Source organism: Ambystoma mexicanum, chromosome 10, assembly GCF_040938575.1.
Source record: "Ambystoma mexicanum isolate Mex_15411 chromosome 10, UKY_AmexF1_1, whole genome shotgun sequence".
Lineage (NCBI taxonomy): Eukaryota > Metazoa > Chordata > Amphibia > Caudata > Ambystomatidae > Ambystoma > Ambystoma mexicanum.
In genome coordinates, this window is record NC_090932.1 from 886,491,085 (window position 1) to 886,514,671 (window position 23,587).

General features: G+C 43.8%; 1 protein-coding gene across 1 annotated transcript in view; it reads left to right on the forward strand.

Annotated features, from left to right (window-relative positions):
• MELTF (melanotransferrin) overlaps nucleotides 1-23,587 on the forward strand; it is a 421,114-nt gene that overhangs the window by 228,455 nt on the left and 169,072 nt on the right. Inside the window, exon 8 of the mRNA XM_069618617.1 lies at nucleotides 21,904-22,084. Within this exon, the coding sequence (XP_069474718.1) occupies nucleotides 21,904-22,084 (181 nt within the window). The remainder of the gene's footprint in view (nucleotides 1-21,903; nucleotides 22,085-23,587) is intronic.

Below are 23,587 nucleotides of genomic sequence, written 5' to 3' on the forward strand. Positions count from 1 at the left end.
CATAAGGAGAACTGAAAGAGACATCTACGCCTAGGACCCAGCAAACCAAGCGCTGCAAGAAGCTCATGCATATTAACGGAGGGGGTGGGGGAGGGGCTGGGTAGGTCTGGATCCAAGGCAAAGCACAAGTCTAGGGCAAGACCTCTTAAGGATGTTCCAGGGGCTGCGTAGGTCTGGAGCCAAGGCAAAGCACAAGTCTAGGGCAAGACCTCTTAAGGATGTTCCAGGGGCTGCGTAGGTCTGGAGCCAAGGCAAAGCACAAGTCTAGGGCAAGACCTCTTAAGGATGTTCCAGGGGCTGCGTAGGTCTGGAGCCAAGGCAAAGCACAAGTCTAGGGCAAGACCTCTTAAGGATGTTCCAGGGGCTGGGTAGGTCTGGAGCCAAGGCAAAGCACAAGTCTAGGGCAAGACCTCTTAAGGATGTTCCAGGGGCTGGGTAGGTCTGGAGCCAAGGCAAAGCACAAGTCTAGGGCAAGACCTCTTAAGGATGTTCCAGGGGCTGCGTAGGTCTGGAGCCAAGGCAAAGCACAAGTCTAGGGCAAGACCTCTTAAGGATGTTCCAGGGGCTGGGTAGGTCTGGAGCCAAGGCAAAGCACAAGTCTAGGGCAAGACCTCTTAAGGATGTTCCAGGGGCTGCGTAGGTCTGGAGCCAAGGCAAAGCACAAGTCTAGGGCAAGACCTCTTAAGGATGTTCCAGGGGCTGGGTAGGTCTGGAGCCAAGGCAAAGCACAAGTCTTGGGCAAGACCTCTTAAGGATGTTCCAGGGGCTGGGTAGGTCTGGAGCCAAGGCAAAGCACAAGTCTAGGGCAAGACCTCTTAAGGATGTTCCAGGGGCTGGGTAGGTCTGGAGCCAAGGCAAAGCACAAGTCTAGGGCAAGACCTCTTAAGGATGTTCCAGGGGCTGCGTAGGTCTGGAGCCAAGGCAAAGCACAAGTCTAGGGCCAAGGCAAAGCACAAGTCTTGGGCAAGACCTCTTAAGGATGATCCAGGGGCTGGGTAGGTCTGGAGCCAAGGCAAAGCACAAGTCTAGGGCAAGACCTCTTAAGGATGTTCCAGGGGCTGGGTAGGTCTGGTGCCAAGCCAAAGCACACGTCTAGGGCAAGACCTCTTAAGGATGTTCCAAGGGCCGGGTAGGTCTTGAGCCAAGGCAAAGCACAAGTCTAGGGCAAGACCTCTTAAGGATGTTCCAGGTGCCGGATAGGTCTGGAGTCAGGCAAAGCACAAGTCTAGGGCAAGACCTCTTAAGGATGTTCCAGGGGCCGGGTAGGTCTGGAGTCAAGGCAAAGCACAAGTCTAGGGCAAGACCTCATAAGGATGTTCCAGGGGCCGGGTAGGTCTGGAGTCAGGCAAAGCACAAGTCTAGGGCAAGACCTCTTAAGGATGTTCCAGGGGCCGGGTAGGTCTGGAGTCAAGGCAAAGCACAAGTCTAGGGCAAGACCTCTTAAGGATGTTCCAGGGGCTGGGTAGGTCTGCAGTCAAGGCAAAGCACAAGTCTAGGGCAAGGCCTCTTAAGGATGTTCCAGGGGCTGGGTAGGTCTGGAGTCAAGGCAAAGCACAAGTCTAGGGCAAGACCTCTTAAGGATGTTCCAGGGGCTGGGTAGGTCTGGAGCCAAGGCAAAGCACACGTCTAGGGCAAGACCTCTTAAGGATGTTCCAGGGGCTGGGTAGCTCTGGAGTCAGGCAAAGCACAAGTCTAGGGCATGACCTCTTAAGGATGTTCCTGGGGCTGGGTAGGTCTGGAGTCAGGCAAAGCACAAGTCTAGGGCAAGACCTCTTAAGGATGTTCCAGGGGCCGGGTAGGTCTGGAGTCAGGCAAAGCACAAGTCTAGGGCATGACCTCTTAAGGATGTTCCAGGGGCCGGGTAGGTCTGGAGTCAGGCAAAGCACAAGTCTAGGGCATGACCTCTTAAGGATGTTCCAGGGGCCGGGTAGGTCTGGAGTCAGGCAAAGCACAAGTCTAGGGCATGACCTCTTAAGGATGTTCCAGGGGCCGGGTAGGTCTGGAGCCAAGGCAAAGCACAAGTCTAGGGCAAGACCTCTTAAGGATGTTCCAGGGGCTGGGTAGGTCTGGAGTTAAGGCGCAAGACCTCTTAAGGATGTTCCAGGGGCTGGGTAGGTCTGGAGTTAAGGCAAAGCACAAGACCTCTTAAGGATGTTCCAGACAAAGATAAGTACTTTTGTTTGCCAAATGTGGCTGTTAATCCAATTAAATGACCTGAAAGCGCAAAACTAGTCGGGTGCCCATCCAGCTGAGTAATGAGGTTTGCTCATCAATCCCATAAACTAATAAAATGCCGTGCAACCTCAGTACCGGCGGGTTGAACTGTTATATCACCCCAGGGTCAGTCCATGACACCCGGACATTTTATAATGTGTACTTGATGATGCATAGAAACGGGCAGTTGAGTGATGACGATGAGTTTCTGCACATTTCATTCTTGTGTCAGCCTGCAGGTCAGTAAAATGATTTGTCATTTGTCATTTGTCATTTGTGATTTGTCATTTGTCAATGGTGTGCTACTCAGTAGCGAATTGCCTTGACTTGAAGAGGGAGAGTACCTTACTTCACTCCACAGAACCGGCACTGCGAGCCCTCTAACGCTCTTGCCGGCAACGTTTCACTCGCCGCGCTTCCTGGAGGAGGCGGGGCTTCACCGCAACGCACGACACGTGACTCCATCACGTGATCCCAGGCGCATACAAAGAGCGGAGGCTGCCGCCCGCCCCGCGTGTGCTACTCAGTAGCGAATTGCCTTGACTTGAAGAGGGAGAGTACCTTACTTCACTCCACAGAACCGGCACTGCGAGCCCTCTAACGCTCTTGCCGGCAACGTTTCACTCGCCGCGCTTCCTGGAGGAGGCGGGGCTTCACCGCAACGCACGACACGTGACTCCATCACGTGATCCCGAGCGCATACAAAGAGCGGAGGCTGTCGCCCGCCCCGTGTGTGCTACTCAGTAGCGAATTGCCTTGACTTGAAGAGGGAGAGTACCTTACTTCACTCCACAGAACCGGCACTGCGAGCCCTCTAACGCTCTTGCCGGCAACGTTTCACTCGCCGCGCTTCCTGGAGGAGGCGGGGCTTCACCGCAACGCACGACACGTGACTCCATCACATGATCCCGGGCGCATACAAAGAGCGGAGGCTGCCGCCCGCCCCGTGTGTGCTACTCAGTAGCGAATTGCCTTGACTTGAAGAGGGAGAGTACCTTACTTCACTCCACAGAACCGGCACTGCGAGCCCTCTAACGCTCTTGCCGGCAACGTTTCACTCGCCGCGCTTCCTGGAGGAGGCGGGGCTTCACCGCAACGCACGACACGTGACTCCATCACGTGATCCCGGGCGCATACAAAGAGCGGAGACTGCCACCCTTGCGGCGATAAGCCCTGTGGCGTCAAGTCCACTGGCTGTTGAGCGGCTGTTTGGCGGATGGTGGCATTACACCACCCTGCCCCAGGTACTGTTTATTGCCGCTGCACCTACTAACATTAATCGCTTATTTTTCTAATTGATGTGTGGTTGAAATCTTATCAGCATTCATTGCTAATTGAGTTGGTGCCTTGTTTTATTTTTTATATAAATGAGAAAATCACATCGCCTTTTAACGCTTTTGTAATAAATCATTACATGTTTACCCTGAAAACAGGCATGCCATCGGAGATAACCAGAGACCCTATGGTTACTTCTCCAAGTTCCATGCCTAGTTCATCGGATCTAGCCTTGCTTTCAAAGACACCCGTCAACCAAAATATCCCAAAATCACAGGAAAAGACCAAAAGTCGAACTCGTATTTCTAAGAAAAATATTATTTTAACCCCTATTAATAAAACTCCCACTCAACCTGACATTCGTAAGTTTTATGACTCAAAGTCAGGTGGTATAGCAATGTCTGATCCGATTAACTTGGCATCTCTGGTTAAGATTGCTACGAACCCACAGCCTCTTAATTGTTGTCCAGGTAATGAACCCCCAAATCAATATCCCACCATTAACAACGAGGCTTCTACTTGCCCGTTGAGCTCTACCATTTCGGATCAAACTTTATTAACTGTTCCCCATTTTCCTATTAAACCTATCAGAGCCGTTCAATCCTTTGCTACTGTATTTGAAGAGTCGACTCCTCATATTGAAGACACGACAATCGAAAGCCATAACGTAGCATGTGATATCCTGACCAGGAATGTCTCGCTGGCCTCAGTAATTATTGAAGACGTGGGATATGCCAGTCCAAATAAATCCACATCTTCTCCCTGTCAAAATTCTCCTGATTGCAGGGATTTAGAAAGCTCAAGAGCTTCTATAATGACTGACTGTGCACAACCAGGCGCCATGGACTCAATAAGACTCGACGAGGAGGTGTCTTTCTTGCATCCGACCCCCCGCCGCTGTCAAACATCTGACAGGAAACAACAATCTTATGCCACGACGACTAATCCTGCCTTATTAGAAATTACTTTGGGGGCCATTAACACTACTATGTCCACTCTATTTAAGCTTTTCAGCTCTTTAGATCAGAAGATAGCTGTTCAAACTGTTAAACTAGACCATATAAGTGATTGGATGAAGGACACCTCACTTAAATGTGCTAAAAGTCTTTCATTAGGAAACCTGGAACAAAGAGTAATTCATCTAGAATCACATATATTATCCCATCAAGGTTCAAATGAATACTCTGGGGTACCCATTACACAACGTCTCTCACATCTAGAAAATTTAACTCGAAACCCTTTGACCATTTCCCCAGCATTGCCAACATTTTCTAAAATTATCCGTCCAATTGAATGTGTGGAGGAAATTGTGACCTCAAAAAATAATGAGTCCTGGATTAGTGTGGATTCTCCTGTGAAGAGTGATGCTCAATTTGCCGCCGGCAAACAAAAGGGTGGCGTCAATCAGAACCTACGAAAAATTGGGTCTTCACTAGTGAACAACAAAAAGACAAATTCTGTCTCATCCAAAGCCACACAAAGAAATAAAAAAACCTTGGCGGTGATGGAAACTGCTGTTCACAGTGTTACTGCCCCTATACATAGTCGCGATGTGGTTACGAATAGCGAAGTAGCCACTATAGCCGAAAATTCTCCTGTTGTTAAAGCTATGTTAGTTAACTGTCCATCTTCTCAATCTGCTTTAAAGGAAGTCTCAAGGTCGCCTCCTATGTATGATCCCTTGAATGAGTTGGTACATCTGTTAACATTTAAGCCTGATAACACACAAATAAAACAATCCCTTCCTGTTGCACAAACATCATTACCTACTCAATGTGATGTCATTAATACAGCTGCTAGTAGGTTACCTCCCTCTGTTGCTTCTACAGTGGGAGTTGAAGACCGTTTAAGCTCCTTAAGAGCTGCGGTAGACTCCTATCTCCTAAAAAAATTTTCCGAGGTGTTGCCCGAAGCTTCACATCCCATTGATCAACCCTTTCAAACATATAACCCCTCTCAAATTATCCAAAACGAAGCTTCACTTCTCTTAAGCAGATCAGATACCTGCATGAATTCTAAATCTGCTCATTGTAAAAGGAATCGGCCTCAAGTTTGTGCAAAACAAAACATTAAGAGATATTCTGATTTATGTAATGATGGTACCAAACCTTACATAAATGATGAGAACATTGCATTTTCAAAGAAACTTAATCAATTCCACACTCTAATTTTGAAGTGTCGTGATGGCTCCTTTCCGAAATACGACTTATGTCGTGCTAGTGTTCTAAATATATTTGGAGATACTGAGGGGTTAGATGCCATCTCTTCCACTGATGTGGATCAAGTTGAGTTTCTGTGTGACAAAAATCTCTCCATTGTTAGATTATGGATAAAGTCTGGACTTGTTCGTAATACCTTGTGGAACGCCAGAATGGATCTATTCAATCTTGGCTTTTTATTAGCCCTTGATCCAGCACGTCAGCAATCTAAGGAGATTGATGATAACAAATCTGTCGTAGGTACCAGCCTTGCACCATCTTGTGCCTGCAATTTTTGCACTAAAGACTCTTCATCAGACCCCAGAGCATCTTGTAATTCTCCTTCATAACCACGAGCAGTCATGCCCACTACTGATCTTTTGCTTGCTAGCTGGAATACTAGAGGCCATTCTCATCTGCAGTGGACTATAAACAATGAATTAAACACTTATGATATAGTGGCATTGCAAGAAACGTGGCTAGTAAATCCCCCTATATGGGATGACCATGAGATTATTCTGCTACCAGCAGTTCAAGCTGATAAAGGGAGACCCACAGCTGGACTGTTGGTTGCAGTGAAAGTGAGTAGAGGTTTAAAGATATCTCCTTGGAAAGCCCCAAACAAATTTATGCAATTGGTTAAAATCTCCCTTAATTCACACACATACGCACTTATTAATCTTTACAGAAATCCGGCAGAAATCAATGATGACTGTTTCTATGATACGCTTTCTCTTTTCTTCGAGTATATTTCCGCACAAAAAACCATCTCTGGAATCCTACTTATGGGTGATCTGAACCTTTCTTGTTTTGATTCGCACATTAGAAAGTTGAATCGTGAGGGTGCAAAATGGATCTCCTATATGGAAGATCACGATTTAAAGATGGCAAATGGTGCAATTATAGGTGATATTCCCCCAATGAACACCTGGGAGAGAGGCAACTCAAAATCTATAATTGACTACATCTGTATGTCGAATAGCATTTTCATGAATACCACCAAATTTATCATAGTAAAACAGCCATCAAGTGATCACCATCTTTTAGCACTATTTTGGGCGACCAAAATTGAAAATCATTCAAAAACTGCATCTTATTATAATCAATCAGTATCTGTTAATAGAGGTAAAAATCGTTTCAAATGGTCGGTTAATAAATTACTAGCCCTGAATGGTGCTATACTAGACAACCACCGTCTATATAAGACTGGTTCGTATATAGACGTGTTAAGCACCTTTGCGAATCTTTATCCCACTCATAGTAAATCTCCTAAAAGTCATGTGCATGGGTTTGACATAGCTCTCTGTGAAAGAAAAAAGGCTTACAGAAGAGAGATCAGAAAATGTCGTAAACTCCCCATGATTGATCAAATTAAGGCAGTTAAAGTTGCTGCATCAAGATATAGAAATTGGGTGCGCTTGAGGCGAGCATCTATGTATCAAATAGACAGCGAACACTTCTTGGTAGCCTGTTTTAGCAAAAACTCTGCACTGGTTTGGAATTTGTTGAACAAATGTAATACATCACCTCAAGGGCATACACAACTCAATGGAGTATCTGAATCGGTGTGGGTCACACATTTTGCTGCTCTATATGATGATTACAAGATGACTGGTTATAGGTACAACAGTAGCTCTATAAATGGGTGGGCTCTGTACTGCACAAGATCTATTATTCAAGATTTTATCAAATCATCTTCCTCATCTAGAGCAGCGGGTCTGAATGGCCTTACTAATTTAATGCTCAAACAAAATATAACAGAATGGGCACTAATTTTGAACAATACTTTCCACCACATCATACAAACCAAAAATATTCCTGATTCATGGCGCTCTTCTGTGATCATTCTGATCTATAAAAAGGGTGATCGAATGGACCCGAAGAGCTATCGTCCGATAACGTTACTGGATGTTCCAGGCAAAATATTCTCTAAGTTGGTATTAAGAGATTTTAATGCTTGGTCAAATAAAGCAAATCAACGTGACCCAGCACAAACTGGTTTTGTTGCAGGACTAGGTACTGGCATTAATTTAATTACTTTAAATGCTATAAGACAACAAGCAGTTAATAAGAGACAAGCCAGATATTTTGCGTTTATAGATCTCCACTCTGCTTTTGACTCGGTCTCAAGACCAAAACTCATAGATAAGTTACTCAAAGCGGAGTGTCCTCCAACTCTTATTGATATTATTTTTGCCCTCCATTCACACACTAAGGTCTATGTGAGATTGAATTTTGAGGGCCTGCTCTCATCCCCAATTCCAACATCTAGAGGATTGAAACAGGGGTGCATTCTAGCATCCGCCCTGTTTAATTTTTTCATTAACGACGTACGCTGGATCTTTAGCAAAATAACAACTGATGCTCCCAAATTGAATGGTGTAAAAATTTGTGCCTTGTGGTATGCAGATGATCTTGTTTTAGTGTCTAAAACTCCCAGTGGTTTACGTAACCTTTTGGCAGCACTATGCTCATATTTTAAAGAAAATGAACTAGTAGTAAACACTGGAAAAACACAAATTGTCACGTATGTCCCGAAAGGGTTACGTAAACACTTGTTAGAATGGCAAATTGAGGGAATACCCATAATGATAGTACCAAATTACGTGTACTTGGGCCTAATTTTTGATGGTTGTCCAACGCTAGACTCAAATTTGAATAAAATTAAACATAAGCTAGTCACGGCAATCTGTCAAACTCGAGTAATTGTTTCTAAATATGGCAAATTCTCTATCAAAGCTGCCATTACATATTGGAATCAGAATGTTGTAGCAACTATCCTTTATGGTTTAGAAACATTAATTGTTCCCTCAGGTTTTCTCAATGTACTAGAAGCTAAGTTTTGGCGTGCAACTTTACATCTTCCACAGTGTATCCCTGGAGTGCTGATACGCTATGAATTGGGATTAACCTCTCTAACTGCCATATATAACTGGCGCCTATGTGCCCTATTTCGCAAATGTTTATTAGCCCCATGTGATAACTCCACATTATCTTCCATTTCTAGCTATTTGCTTAGCTCTGCAGAAAAATTTCCGAGACATTGGTCTTCTAAAATATTATCTATTATGGTGAACGCTGATATATCACTTGAACTTCTGGTACTTCACCCAGAGCAAGCCAAGAAGAAGGTGTACATGATAGACTGGATTGATACAAGAACTCAGTGCTTAACCTACAAAGACTTTGATTCTGCAATCTTTGGTCCAAAGCGTTATAAAGACATAGCTGCGTATTTACGTTTGGCACCATCTGCTGCTATAAGAACGGCCATTCTTCGGTTGCGGTTTAACATCTGGCCCACTCGGGAGGTTAAAACAAAAAGAAAGCAAATCCCCTCTGACCTTAACTGGTGTAGGTTTTGCAAAAATATAACGATTGTTGAAACTTTACAACATTTATTACTGAACTGTCCTGCGCTATGTACTTTAAGAAAACTGCACTTTGCTAACCACTTTGCGTACTTTGCACAAATTGATCCAAGAAATAGATGGATCGCCATGGCAGCCACTGAATGTATGAGTATAAGAATTGCAACCATCAACTTTTTAAAAGCCTTGAACATGGAATGAAATTAAGAGTTCTTTGCTTTGCCTTGCTTATCCCTCTTTGAAAGAAAAAAAAAAAAAAATGTGTATGTTGATATTTTAGCATCTTTTAAACCTTTATGAATACTTGTGTTATTTGGATTTGATGTTTATGGATTTTTCTATTTCTTATAAATTGTAAATTGAAAAAGTTGATGTAACTTCAACTATATTCAATAAAGAATAAAAAAAAAAAAAAATGATTTGTCAATTACTGCTTAAAAAGCCACGCACCACATGCTGGACTTTTGCGACTCAACCTGCAGAAGTAGGGATATCGCCCATCGAGATGTAGCTTTCTTCTGCAAAATCAGAATCTAGTTTGAGCGCCCTGACTGTCATGCCATGGCATGAATGGAGATAACGGTGGGTTCAGTGGGTTGGACTGGCCGGTAATGGCCCTGTGAACGCCATTACGGTGCTCAGGCCTGTCTACTCAATGCGGGAGGGCTGCTATGGGCTGGTATGGCCTTCTGAAACTCCCCTCATTGCTATTCTCCTTCTGTTGACAGGACAGAGGTAAGAGAGGCCTGACTATGTGCCATTGTTCTGCACTGAGCGTGCTGGCTGTGTGATAGCAGCATGGTGCTATTACCAACAATGTGAAAATCTTGCTTGGCATTGTATAAAATGGCAAGAGTATGCTATAAGGAACATGTAGAAACTGACATCACAATATGACATTGCCTCGTGTAATCTGAAACTGGCATGGCAGTGTTGAAACTGGCATGCCCACTTCCTGAGGGGAAGTGAAATAAATGTATTGACGCTTTGCTTAAAATGGAAAATGGGAATGTGGCATAGCAATGCTGAAACTAGAATGAGAATGTGGCATAGCAATGCTGAAACTAGAATGAGAATGTGGCATAGCAATGCTGAAACTAGAATGAGAATGTGGCATAGCAATGCTGAAACTAGAATGAGAATGTGGCATAGCAATGCTGAAACTAGAATGATAACGTTTTGAAATACGAACTGGTATAATAAAAACATTAATGGCAATTTTCTACAGACAGTTTATAATCTGGCATGACAATATTTCATTAACTGATACAAGGGTGTGGATCCGGCTAAAAGTGACAACTTAAGCACTGGCCACCAACATGGGGAGAGTCAGGATTTTTCATCCTTCCGAATTGATGAACTGAGTACCATTAATTTAGGTAATAATAACACATTTTATTACAGTGTTTAGGAGTGGGTGTAATCTGGCTTGTTAAAATGGTTGATTATACAGCACACTTTCTGTGAAAGGTTTGGTAACAAGCCAGAGAGTTTGCAGTTGTTTTTGTAGGGTAACTCCAATCAAGAAACCCAATAGATGCAATTCACCAACAGTGCAAGGATAATTTTCCAACAGATTTTCATGATGCCTTTTCCCCTCAATATATGCCAGTAAACAAATATTTTCAAGCTGGCTGTTCCCACACATGTCTAGATGGCTGCACAAATATATGCCAGTATTTCCATAGAAGAACATACTCATGTTTGCTTTGTGCATAATGCCAATAATGATAGTATAAGAAAACATGTACAGGCTGGCTCTGCCAATATATGGCTGTATTCTCACGTAAGGACATACTCCTGTTGGTTTTGCCACTAAAAAGGCCATGCTACAATAGAAAAACCTGTCCAATGGTTGAACCAAAATGCCAGTCTAGCTCTGAAATAACACATATCTTGTTTGCTTTATCATAGATACCCAGTAAAAAATGCCATGCCGAGGAAGAAATTGCTAGACTTGCTGCACCCAAATGGCAATCTAGCCAGGAAATTACACGGATCATTCTTGATTTATCATAGATGCCCATTAAAAATGCCATGTTGCTGTAAGAATTAGCTAGACTGGCTGCACCAAAATGCCAGTTTAGCTACATAATAACACTTATCATGCTTGCTTTATCATGATTGGATATCCATTAAAAATGTCATGCCACAGTAAGAAATGGCTTGACTTGCAGCCCCAAAATGCACATCTAGCCACATAAAAAACATATCATGCTTGCTTTCTCATGAATGGAAAATGCTATAGCTGCACGACAGACCCCCAAACTGCCTCTGCCCAAAGCAGCGTCCCGACATCCGGCAGGCCTAGCACAAACACACACATTTATACAACATTCACTCACTCATTCACCCGCCTCCAGCCATCTATCCACACATACATCATACATTCACTCACTCACTCACTCGCTCACTCACAAACACACACCCACATTACATAATACATCATCCACCCTAGCATGCACGCAATCATACATACCAACATACATGCACTCACACACACACTTACAAAAACGTTTTTTCCTTATTTATTGGCTGAATCCCTCTTCCCGAGGGACTCCATACCTCTGACTCCCATGCTCCACCAGGCTAGACAGAAACCAGGAACCTGGGAGAGTTTCCTGGTTCCTGCTTTGTGCAGTGGAGCAGAGGGAGCCAGGGGCCCCCATCTTGCAGCACTGAAACCGGAACATTTCTGTATGAAATCGAGTGTGCACTCTGACTTCAGAAAGAAATCATTTCTTTCTGAAGTCAGAGTGCACACACTCTAATTTAAGAAAGAAATGCTCAAGAAGGTAATTCTTTCTGAAGTTAGAATAGATGCAATTCTGACTTCAGAAAAAAATAATTTCTTTCTGCAGTCAGAGTGCATGCCCTCCAACTTAAGAAAGAAATGCTCAAGAAAGTAATTCTTTCTGAAGTCAGAATCGATGCAATTCTGATCTCAGAAAGAAATGATTTTTTTCTAAAGCTGGACGGACTGGGTCCCCCTTTCCTCCCAGGACATGGTGTGTCAGGGCCTTCCGCTATGTAGTGCCCGTGTGCCCTGCTTAAAGAATATTATACTCAGTGTGCTACTGATTATATCTGGATTGAGTTCTTCATGATCGCCACTTTATAATGCACTGTCCTCATCAACTCCGTTAAAGTCACCCTCATGCCACTCAACTCGTGGGTGAGTGAAATCACTATGCAATCAAAACCAATGAATGTAATTGTGGGAGTGTGGCATTAGTGCAGACTTCTGCAGAGCACTTTGTTGTGTCATTCCCTGGAGGACATGTCTGAAGGCTGCACCAAGGAGTACACTGTTTACGCCTGCGGAGTGTGCAGGACTGGACTGGTCAGATGCTGCTGGCTGCAAATAACGCTACTTGTGGGTGATTCCAGACCAAGCTTCCACAGCCCTGACCGCTGCTATAGCCGAACAAGTAAGAGCCTGTGGCTAACTTGTTATTACTTAATTGGCAATACATTTGGCAATAATTATACCGGAAAACAAAGATGAACCTCTGTATAATCGCAGACGAGGGGCTAAAAATGTGCATGTGCAAGAAAAGAGTGATGCTGTACCGGATGTAGAATTAAAAACAATGAAAAGGGCAAAATGACAATATACATTCCTGAAGCACAGGCGGAAAATAATGCCGCAACGTTTCAAGAAGAGAATAGCACCCCAATAATGAATAAGACGTCTAAAACTACCAACATCGATAACAATTCCCTACTTAATCTGTGTTATTCACTACAGAGTGAAGTAATCACTCTGTAGTGAATGGGGATTCCACAGTGCCTTCTGGGCTCCATCACTCCCACCGTATTTAAGGACCACAGGGAAATCGGGACCACAGTGCTGTTGCGCCCCCGACTCTCACCTCGCTCACTGCAGCAAATAATGAACAATGCAATTCACATTGAAAATGTTGCTACCACTCTGCAACAAAATATATGCGGGAATGCTGCAGCATACACGTATATTGCGGCGCTTGAAAGAAGGCATAGGCAGTACCACCGTTCATAAAGGTACAAATGAAGCTGAAGTAGAGGAGGAGCATCCAGACTTTGCCGCTAACATGACCGACTGCATATTCATGAATGCTACTGGCATAGAGGCAGCCTTAACTTTAAGCACATCATTCAATAATTTAATAGCTACTATGGTGTGTCACCCCTTCCTGGGAGCATGGTATCTCCCAGGGCTCGTGCTATGGTCATATGGTGGTGTGACTAATATAATAAAAGGGACAAACGAGTTCCAGCTCGTCAGTTGAGACCATGGAGCTCTGCCTGCTCTGTGTGTCATTGCAGCAGTGCAATGCTGATGTTGTGTAGCAGGCGGAGGGCCTGCTGCTGCAGGACCCTCCACCTGGACAGTGCCCCTGCTGGGCAACACTGTCCCTGATGTTCTTCCCCCATGTCTGTAGAGCACCTGCCGGGCAAGTCTACATATGTGCTGTTGCAGAGCCCCTGCTGGGCAACCCTGCAGATAGGTGCTGGTGACCCTGATGGGCAACCCCAGCGCCGCCTTTGGTGTTGGCCTGGGTGCCCCAGGCCATGGAAGAGCCCGTGTTCTCACAGGCTGGCAGGGTGCTCCCTGTCAATCTGTGAGCTGGGTGCCCCCAGCATGTCGGCTGGGTGCTCCCAGCCTTGGTCTGCCTGGAACGCGTGACCGCAGGCCAGGATATAACAGCTACCGCTCAGTGGTCCTCCTTAAATGAGCCGCCTTGGAAGTTACGACAGGAGATGTGGGCATCAGTCAAGGGGCTAATAGGCTCAGGTGGACTGAACGAAACCTGACTGTGATTACCTGTCACATAAGTGGGCTGGAAAAAAGGAATATCAACTCATTACGATATAGGACCCCCAACGCTATAGTAGAATGGATTACCAATCTTACATCTGAATGCCTGTAGGTGGTAGCTACCAATACATGAACTTCAAGTCACAAAGGACATATGATAGTACCATGCGAGCAGCCAAGAGCGCACTGAGACAACACGCGAGGAGAGGCAGTTCGATATGCGGTTCCCCTAGATATAGTGGCCTCGTTGACTCATTAATGCAGTAAAACATGATAATAACATCTCTGACTTAAATTATGAAAAAAATGTTTTTGTCTATAGATGCGGAATATGTAAATTAATGCATAATTGTATTTTTTGTTTTTGGATCCTAACATTTCACATTTTTATTCTGCCATGTTTTGCACTGTGTATGTTGGTTAAACGTTATGGATGATTTTAGCAAAGCTTGGTTATGCCTCATGTAGTGTCCATATGTGTGTAGGTAGAATTTGTAGGAACTAAATATATGATTACAATTTGACCGGAACATATTTTGGTAAATAGTCTCAAGAGCATAGTCCTGGCATATGCACAGAGCTTCATGGCCACAGGTATGTATGGACGGGAAGGCAGCTATGGGAAACATGGGATCTGGCTGCGTATAAACCAGAAGCATCCTTATGGAGACATATACTGGGACTCTCGCCAGGTATACTTCTAGAAGCCCTGAGGCTAGTGCTCGGTCTAGCATCCATACACACACGTGTCCTTATTAACAGAGGTCTCCTGTTTATTAAATCTATGACGCATCCCACGTGCTCTTTATTGAAGCAGTGAGCTAAAGCTTCGATTGGCATGAGAAGCAACTCAGCCATACGATTTAGGAAAATCAATGAAGTATATTTTCAAGATATAGGTTGGGCCCCGGATCGGGGAAAAGGCTTCTATGCACTAAAGAGGGAATTTATTGCTGAAGCAAGGGAGCATGATATACAGCGGAATTTAAAAGCTATAAAAGATTCATGGATTAGAACACAACTACCCTAAAGTGCAGGCCTGTTGGATGCAATCTCCATCTCACAATTTAGAAGATGTTTGGTCCTGCTGAGAATGGGCAAGTGACCAACTCTGGCAGTATGTGGGGTTTGGAAGGGAGTAGCGTTGGCAAACAGGTGCTGCGGAATGTGTAAACTTAGAGGAACCAGAAAGGAATTGACATGTATTACCATCATGCATCACCATATAGTTATGGTATGTTACGGCCGTGGGGAAATATGTGCATAACATTGAACATCTTAAATCTGAGGTATTTAATCTGAGGTATTTTGGCACTGGTGTTTGGTGCTCTAACACTCATTAACCTTTGGCTAATTTTGTAATAACGAAATAGTGATGAGAAAGCACTATGTATTGCATACCGTTTTTTTTTTCTAGGTACAAACTTAAATACATTATACAACATAATGTAAATATATTTGAATGGAAAAACAAATTTCATCCAAATTTGTTACAACATCCCAGTAGCCAAGGAAGTGAAAACTCTTGGTTTCTACCTAGACTCCACTCTCACCTTCAAAAAACAAGTAAACTCCATGGCCTCGGCCACCGCTTACACGTGCAAGTTAATTAGAGCAGCTAAGACATTCCTTACACCTAACAACTGCATTACTCTAGCAAGAGCCTTGGTATTATCTAAACTGGATTATTACAACGCCCTATTTATAGGCTGCAACAAATGCATTACCAACAAGATCCAGATCTTACAAAATAATGCTTTGAGAGCAGCCCTCAACATTCCCAATAAAGCCCACATATCTGACTTTAGAAGATCCAACAACTGTCTCTCCTCCAAAGATAAAATTGTCCTCAAATCAGCCTCTCTAACTCATCAATGCTTACATATGGCCGCCCCCCAGTACCTTACTTCCAGATTCCGGAGACAATCCACTAACTGCCCTTCCAGAACAGCCAATACTAACCTACTTCAAGTGCCTAGATTCAAATGTATGAAGACTGGTGGTAGTAGCTTCCCGGTCAAAGCTGCCCAAAACTGGAAATCACTCTCACCCTCTTTAAGAGATGGCATGCCCTACCCACGCTTCAGATCTAACCTCATCCAATGGCTTAAGGAGCATGACATTTGACCCTCTACCACACTACCATACCACTGTCCACTACTGCGTATAATTGTATATATTGTATATAACTGTTGCTTGATGTTCTCTGCTACCATTTCTTCATTTGTATGATATAGACCAGCACTGTTTATTAATATTTTGTATTGCAACGCACAGCAATGTAACCTAAGCTGAACAATCCTCTTTTCCTTCTTGCGCCCTAATACCCTTGGGTCTGGTACACATTATAAATAAATAAACAAACAAACAAATAAACAAACAAATTTGTATCTGGAGTAAAGCCTAGTTGTCTCGGGAGGATAGCTCATGGGCAACATGCTCGCCTTGGAAGCAAGACGATGCAGAGTAACACAGGTTCAATCCTGGGGTCCGCGCTTAGAAACCTCTGGGTATTAAGCATGTTATAAATAACCAATTACAATTACCCATTACAGCCAAAATCAAAAGTGGATCAACTACACTGACATATAGCAAGTTGCTTAGACATTTTAATGAACTTTAATGTAGCATAACTCTGCAAATGTTTTGTACACCATTGTTATGATATCTATCATATTGTTGTAGATTAACAAGGGTTTTTTTAATGAAATTTGGTATGACATTTTTGTATGGAATTTTGTAGCTCTTTCGAAATGTTTCACAAACTACACGCTCAATAGCATACTATTCAAGAAAGTATGCACTTGAGATGTAAATCATTTTTTAAATGGACATTATAGCAATATACATTGCCTTAATTGTGCTTTATAATTTAAATTTTGTGTGGAAAGTTTAAAATGTAAACAATATCACACTAATAATTAATTTAATAAACAAGTATTTCATTGAGATATGCCAGAATCACATTTACAACTGAAGACCACTTGAACGTTCATCTAGAGCAGATCAATCCACGTTCATGAAGTGTTTCAACTACTACGTTATCTACAAGAGAGAAAGTCATCAAATTTGAAACCAAGATTTTTCACTGAAGTGACGGAGTGAGGCAGGCCCTGGAACAACAAAACACTAGGGGGTGAAGAAATCTCAAATCACTCAAGAAGAACTAGAGTTGCTGGTCAAGTGGTTGCACCTTTAGTCTCTAAATATACTCACGAGACTTTATATACAAAAATAAATCAATTTTATCAATATCAGACCAAAGTTAAAAACGTATTGCTAAATACAATGAAACAATAAAACAATCACCAATCTATAGGAGTTGCAAAAAGGCAAATCACCCGATAACACTATCTAAATACACAGATGCAAATGGAGAGGCAGGCAATAATAGGCAGTACCTGGTCAAATTATTGACCTTTTTAGTAGATGCCTATTTGTTGAAAAAGTGTCATGTGCTGTGTAATTTGAAACATCCGTGACTATTAGCCACTTCAACCATCACTCAAACAAACCCATTCTCATTCAAAAATTGTCCCAACATGTTTCATTCTGGAGTGTGTGTTGAAGAAATTAAACAGAAATTCATCAGGGGAATGTCTGCGCAATACCCCAATGTGTGTTATTCAGGACTGTTTGAAAAGCAGTAATAAAAAATGCATTAATACATTCAGGCAAAACAGGAGAGAAGGAACATATACATTCTTTCCAATAGACCGCAATAAATGTCGGTTTACAGCGGCCTCCGGTAAGTGAACTCCTAGTGGGGGTCGGTCTTGTTCAACATTTGGCCAGAAATATAGTCCAATATCTGAAAAGAGAGTAAGTAGGGCATCACTATAAGAACTCATACTGTAGAGATGTCATGATTCCTGCCCCTCATGTCCCCAAGCCCTCCAAGATGTCAGGCTGGAGCCAGGCCACGATCACCTACATGGCCCTCAAGGGCCTCTCCATCCCTCCAAAGACCCTCTTGGAGTCAGACTTGGCACTTGTGGCACCAGACTCACTCACTCCCATAGGATAACATTGGGGATTGGACTTATAGTGCATTGATGGGGACAAGATGGATGCCCCCACATATTTCAGTTCCCAGAACTGCATGTGCGGTCTGGTCTTTTTGGTGTGGTTCAGCCCAGAGGCACCTGGGATACCAGAGACTACTTAAGCCACACCCAGGCTGAGAAACAGGCTTTGAGTTTTCTGCACCTGCAGCGTGACACTCACCGTGTTCGGATCGGTCTCCATTAGGCCTACATCTTTCTTCTGCGCTCAGCTCCTGCAAGAACAAGAACACTGTTAGGAACAGCCTTACCTTGCGGCGCTTCTGCCCATCAGTCATCGCTCCTTCTGTTCTGCGGGCATCTTCGGCGGTGTCATTCCCATCCCGGCACGCCGCTTCCTGAGGAAAAGGGAAAAGAACAGAAAAAAGGCATTAGTAAGCATTCTGCAAATCTTCGCTTATTTTTAAATACTGTACGAGCTTCAAACACTTACCTGAATCCCAGCCGCTCTGGGGGAACTCTGTCTCCGGAACTTCTCATCCATCTGCAAGAAGGAAAAGACACTCCAGGTTAGCGTGGAAACATCTAGAGGCGCCGCATACCGCGCTTACGCACCGCATTTGTTCTGCATAACCAGCATCCACGCTGAAAACGTTGCAGCACCTAAAAGACACAGAAAAAGAACTCAGTTCAATGCAAATACGAAAGGGGTGCATCGCGCATCGTGCTCTCACTCACCTTCAGCGCTACTCATCTCAGCAGCATGCCGTCATCCCCGGACGCCGGCCATCATCTAAGGAAGGAAAGGAACAAAGGTAGAGAACTGTTCAAAAGACTCATTATACTTACCTGTCGGACTCTTGCCAGTGAAGTAACTAGGCAGCAACGAGCCCGCATCAATTAACGCGCCCCTGCACTGAAGGCAGGACAGAGAGCACACTATCCAAAAAAACAAGGTGAGCTGTGGATCAAAGGGAAGGGTTGGACCCCGGGGAAGAAGGGGTTCAAGCACACAGAGACAATAGGGAGTTAAACTCTACCAATCCTGTGTTTCAGGCCCAGTCTCCAGTCGAATAGCCTCCAGAGAGGGGTTCAAGGTCGTAAGAGGTCAGAACAGGCTGAGTGACGTCCCCGTGGATACCAGGTGAGCGTTACAAGAGACTGTATAAATCAGTCAAAACGCAATTAGATGATCAATTCTAATTATGGAGGGCCCTCCAATTTATTGAGGGCACTCCATCAATCATGGTGACAACAACTGTAGACATGACTAATCCTCTTAGAGGATACAACTAATGAGGAAGGTAAAATCAAGAGAAATATACTCCTCATGGTGTAGGAGCTTATACTCATCTCGTCTATATCTCAGCTAGGCTGTACAATCAAAGGGGTGGTTATCCTTTCTGAATTACACATCTAAATTGATGCTACTCACCGCTTGGAGTGTATAAAGAACCCGGAAGCAGGGATATCTGTGGCTAGGTCAGTATGTGGTAGTCCACTTGGTTTTCTGGGGCTTCCTGTGGTTCTCTTGGCGTTACCAATGGTGCAGTGTGTTAATAATCAACACTAGGGAAAATCAAAGAAAATGGTCAAACAATATTAGGATGAGAAAAGTAGATGGTCTGCTAGCGTGTCAAAACACTCACGCTACATTTCTTACCGCTCTCTGGCGTCATAGAGCGTTCTATATTGTAAGGTCCAAAGTCTTGCACTGCTATAATGTGCCTGATCGTGCTGCCACCGAAGGTTGCAGAGGTGGTAGAGGGACCGTGTGGCAGGTAGGTACCGTCCAAAGGGAATTATCCTAATGGATTGGCAGAGAGCAAAGGACATAACAACCAAGTTAGTTTGGGCAAGTAAAACCAGAATGGACTGACCCTGTGTGGAAGCTCGTGGCGTGGTTGCTTACTGTCGGGATAAGGGGCCGGAGTTAAAGTAATCGGTTTCTCACAAATTCACTGTCTCTTAAGGGTCAGCACACCGGACCATTTAATAGGAACCAAGTGTTAATTGTACATGGGTGTACACGGGATATTACAGGCGTGCTAAAATAAATATGCAACAGAGAGTAGCAACGGGTCAGAGCCGACGTCTTAAGGTGATGGAATACAGGGAAGTAGGTGTATGCGGAAAGGTCTTACCGTTCCCTTAGGTGTGCTCTTCCTCATGGACTGGTCTGCCGGTCTCCTACTGGCAAAGCTAGCGTGTGGTCATGTGACTCCCGAAATCTATTTATGTGCGCAATACGGCGTGACGTCTCATGCACTAATTACGTTGAATCAGGCGTAGTGCTGTCATGGTAACAGAAACGTACCCGTTCACGGGTAGCCAGTAGAGTATGATAAGGCAGCGTGTCAAAGAACCTTGACAAGTCAGTAGTGGATGTTCAGTGTGGGGTGCCAGAACTCGGAGCACCAAAGGCTCCAGGGGCCACCAAAGACAATGATCTCAGTCTTGCCAGAGTTGACGAGAAAAGACTGGCATTGAGAGGATGTGGGGCCCAGATCCCCATAAGGAGATGGCTGTCATCAGCAGAGCTATACAATTGAAATTGTATGAGTACATATGAATGACAAGAAGATGGATATATACATTACAAAGCAGAAGAGCAGGAGAACAACCCTTAGGTACACCACCAGTGAGAGGGTGGAGACCAGAAGAAACGGACATATGTACTGAGAGTGGCTATAAAGAAAAGAGGAGTGCCAAGAGAGAACAGAGTCACCAATTCCCTTGGTAGAGAGCCTGCTAAGGAGGACAACCTGATCGACAGCATCAAATACATTGGATACATCAAGTATTACAAGATCATTGACTTTGTCAGTATCAGAGGTAATTCTGATATCATCAAGGATGGTGAGTAGAACAGATTCTGTTTTGCGGCAAGAATAAAATCCAGATTAGGAAAGGGCGTAGAATCTCTTCATAAGAGAAGAGGTGAATGAATACTGGTCATCTTTTCGTCAAAAAAGAAGATGTTTCTCACAGAGTTTCAAGGAGTGAATGAGAGGGACAAGAGGATACAGAAAGGAAAGACAGCTCCTTGAGTAGTACAATCAAGAGTCCCTATTTAGTTTTTTTGGCTTGCTCAATACAGGAGGAGCAGAACTTCTGTTTTGTCTCACAAATAGGTTTTATGAAGAAAGAAAGTTGCCCGAAAGAGTCAGTTTTAGCCCGATGGTTATAAGTGCAATGTTAGTAGCGCTCGGCACATTTAGTTTTGGTCTTAATAATAGCCTAGTCCTGATTAAACCTCTCAAAACGACTTTTCCTAGTGACCTGTAAAGCTGCCCGACTCTTTAATCTCTTGAGGGCCTTTATTTATTTGTTTAATAATCTTTTGAACTGGACCCCTTTTGTTTGTGAAGAATTCAAATACAAATTGTGCTCATCTGTAGTGATTAGAATTATATGTTTAATCCACAGACCCCTCCATTTTTAAGGCTAAATATCAGTGAATGATTTGGGCAAGTGCAACGCATTGTGACATTCAAAGATATTGTCAATGGAGCAATGCATTAACATTAAAGTGAAATGTCCCTGAAGGCCAAAGAACAAAACGGGTGGAAATGCTTGGTGTTTCTTGATAAAAACTAAATGCAGCGGTTTTTCAGGTGAACGTTCTACTACATTCCATCACGGCATCTGAAGCAGTGAAGGGAAACGGCAAGAGGATGACATTTAACATCCGGAGTGCAGCCATATCCTACCGGGGTCTGCAACCTGCGGCTCTCCAGATGTTTGGACTGCGACTCTCTTGACACCTCATCATTGACTTGGCTGACTAGGGCTGATGAGAGCTATAGTCTAAAACATCTAGGGAGCTAAAGGTTGCAGACCAAAACAGGATAGTCGATTTGTACTGAACATTCCCTCCAATTTCTGCAAGAATCCCCATATGCTGTAACCGCGCTCCATAGCGCTTGAAATTTCTTATACCAGAAGCCATTGACTGAACACTTTAAATAAAGTCAGCAATCTAGGCATGTGCAGACCGATTAGGAAGAGGATAACCCTCTTCTTTTTTTATATTCCAGAAAATATTCCATGATGGAAGCACCAGTTTTAAGATGTTCGACTCCGCAGCCTATGGTGGTACAAATCTGCTCTTCAAGGACTCCACAACAGAACTCACCATGATTACAAATCCAGCATACCAGGCCTGGTTGGGTGACAAATTTACTAACGCAATGAAGGGCTTGTACTGTGATCCAATGAGTAAGTCTTTAAGGATTAAATGAAAAGAGTTTACTTTTGGCACGAGTTTGCTTCCAGCTAGAATGCACTTTCTTTAAGCTTGTATCTTTTTTATTTTTATACCCTGGCCCTCATTACAACACCGGCGGTAACCAATGGCGCTATTAGCACCATGGTTGCTGCCGGTATTGTAACGAGTCCGCCATGGTGCAATGGGGAATTACCACCTCATTCCAAGGTTGGCGGGGCGGTAATTCCCCATGCACCATTGGCCCTTCCCCATTCCCATTTTTGCCCCATAGGGCTCAATGGGAATGGGGAAGGCGGTAATTACGCTACCGCAAATTGCGGTACCGTAATTACCTTCAAGGTCCCTACTTTAACAGCTGGTCCAGACCACCCGTTAAGGTCGGGAGCCGCAAAGGGACCTCGTAATTAGGCGCTAAGGGGTTAACGGAAATTGGGTTTGCCATGTGTTGAAACGGAAAAGCTTAACAACGGAAGTTATAAGTGCGTGTGTGTAGTGATGTCAGTCTATACCTTGAAACTTGCATATTGCCACCTAAAAACCTCCTCAACCCTCCCGTTGAATATTTAACCGTAAAAACAGTGGCTATACCTTGAAGCTGTTGCATATTGCTCCGGATCTTGCAGTCAATGTTTTCCTCCATCCTTCCTACTGTGCAACCACACTTCTCTCTTGCCTCCAATTGATGTTATCCCCACCTAAAAACCTCCTCAACCCTCCCATTGAATATTTAACCGTAAAAACAGTGGCCCCTGTAGACACTCAGATTTCTTGGGGCATCCTCGACTTTTGTACATTTCTTCATCCGGAGGCATGTACTGGCACATTCACCTAACCAGCCTGTGCTCTATTTTCAACCAATTATTCATGTGGCATATAGTGCCCATTGGATTATTCAGAAATGTACTAATTAGTATATATTCATTAGACCACTGCAGTGAGAGATTTCTTCCTCCGTACCTTCCGTACAGAATGTCAATAGACAAACATACGTAGAAACCATTCTAGATTATGTGATTTCAACTGATTGGTTTTAATAGACATGCTTGTTTGTTGATTCGAATGTACATTTTAGTGGATTCCTACTCTGAGTAAAATAGTCTCTTCTCTATTTTCTGAATTGCCTTCCACTCCTGAGACAGGAATTGGCATCAGAAAAGAGGAAGTGCAGGCAGTCTGCCAATCCAGTACTGTAATAAAGGTGCTAAGTAAAAGTCTGACTTTGGAACTCATGGACACAACAGAGGCACTAGGACAATCAGATTGTGTAAAACACAAAGCAATATAGCTTCAAGTGTTGCACAGCTCCGTATCCACCAACAAATGAATCAAGAACTGGTCTCCCTTTCCCTCCCTGACCTGTATCCCCTGGCCATATCTCCCTGCACCCCCTGTCTCAAGTTCCTTACATCTTTACCATTGGTATTCAGACATTCTAAATGCATCAAATTATTGTACCCTGCTAGTTTAGTCCCTTCTTGACTTATGGGTGAAAC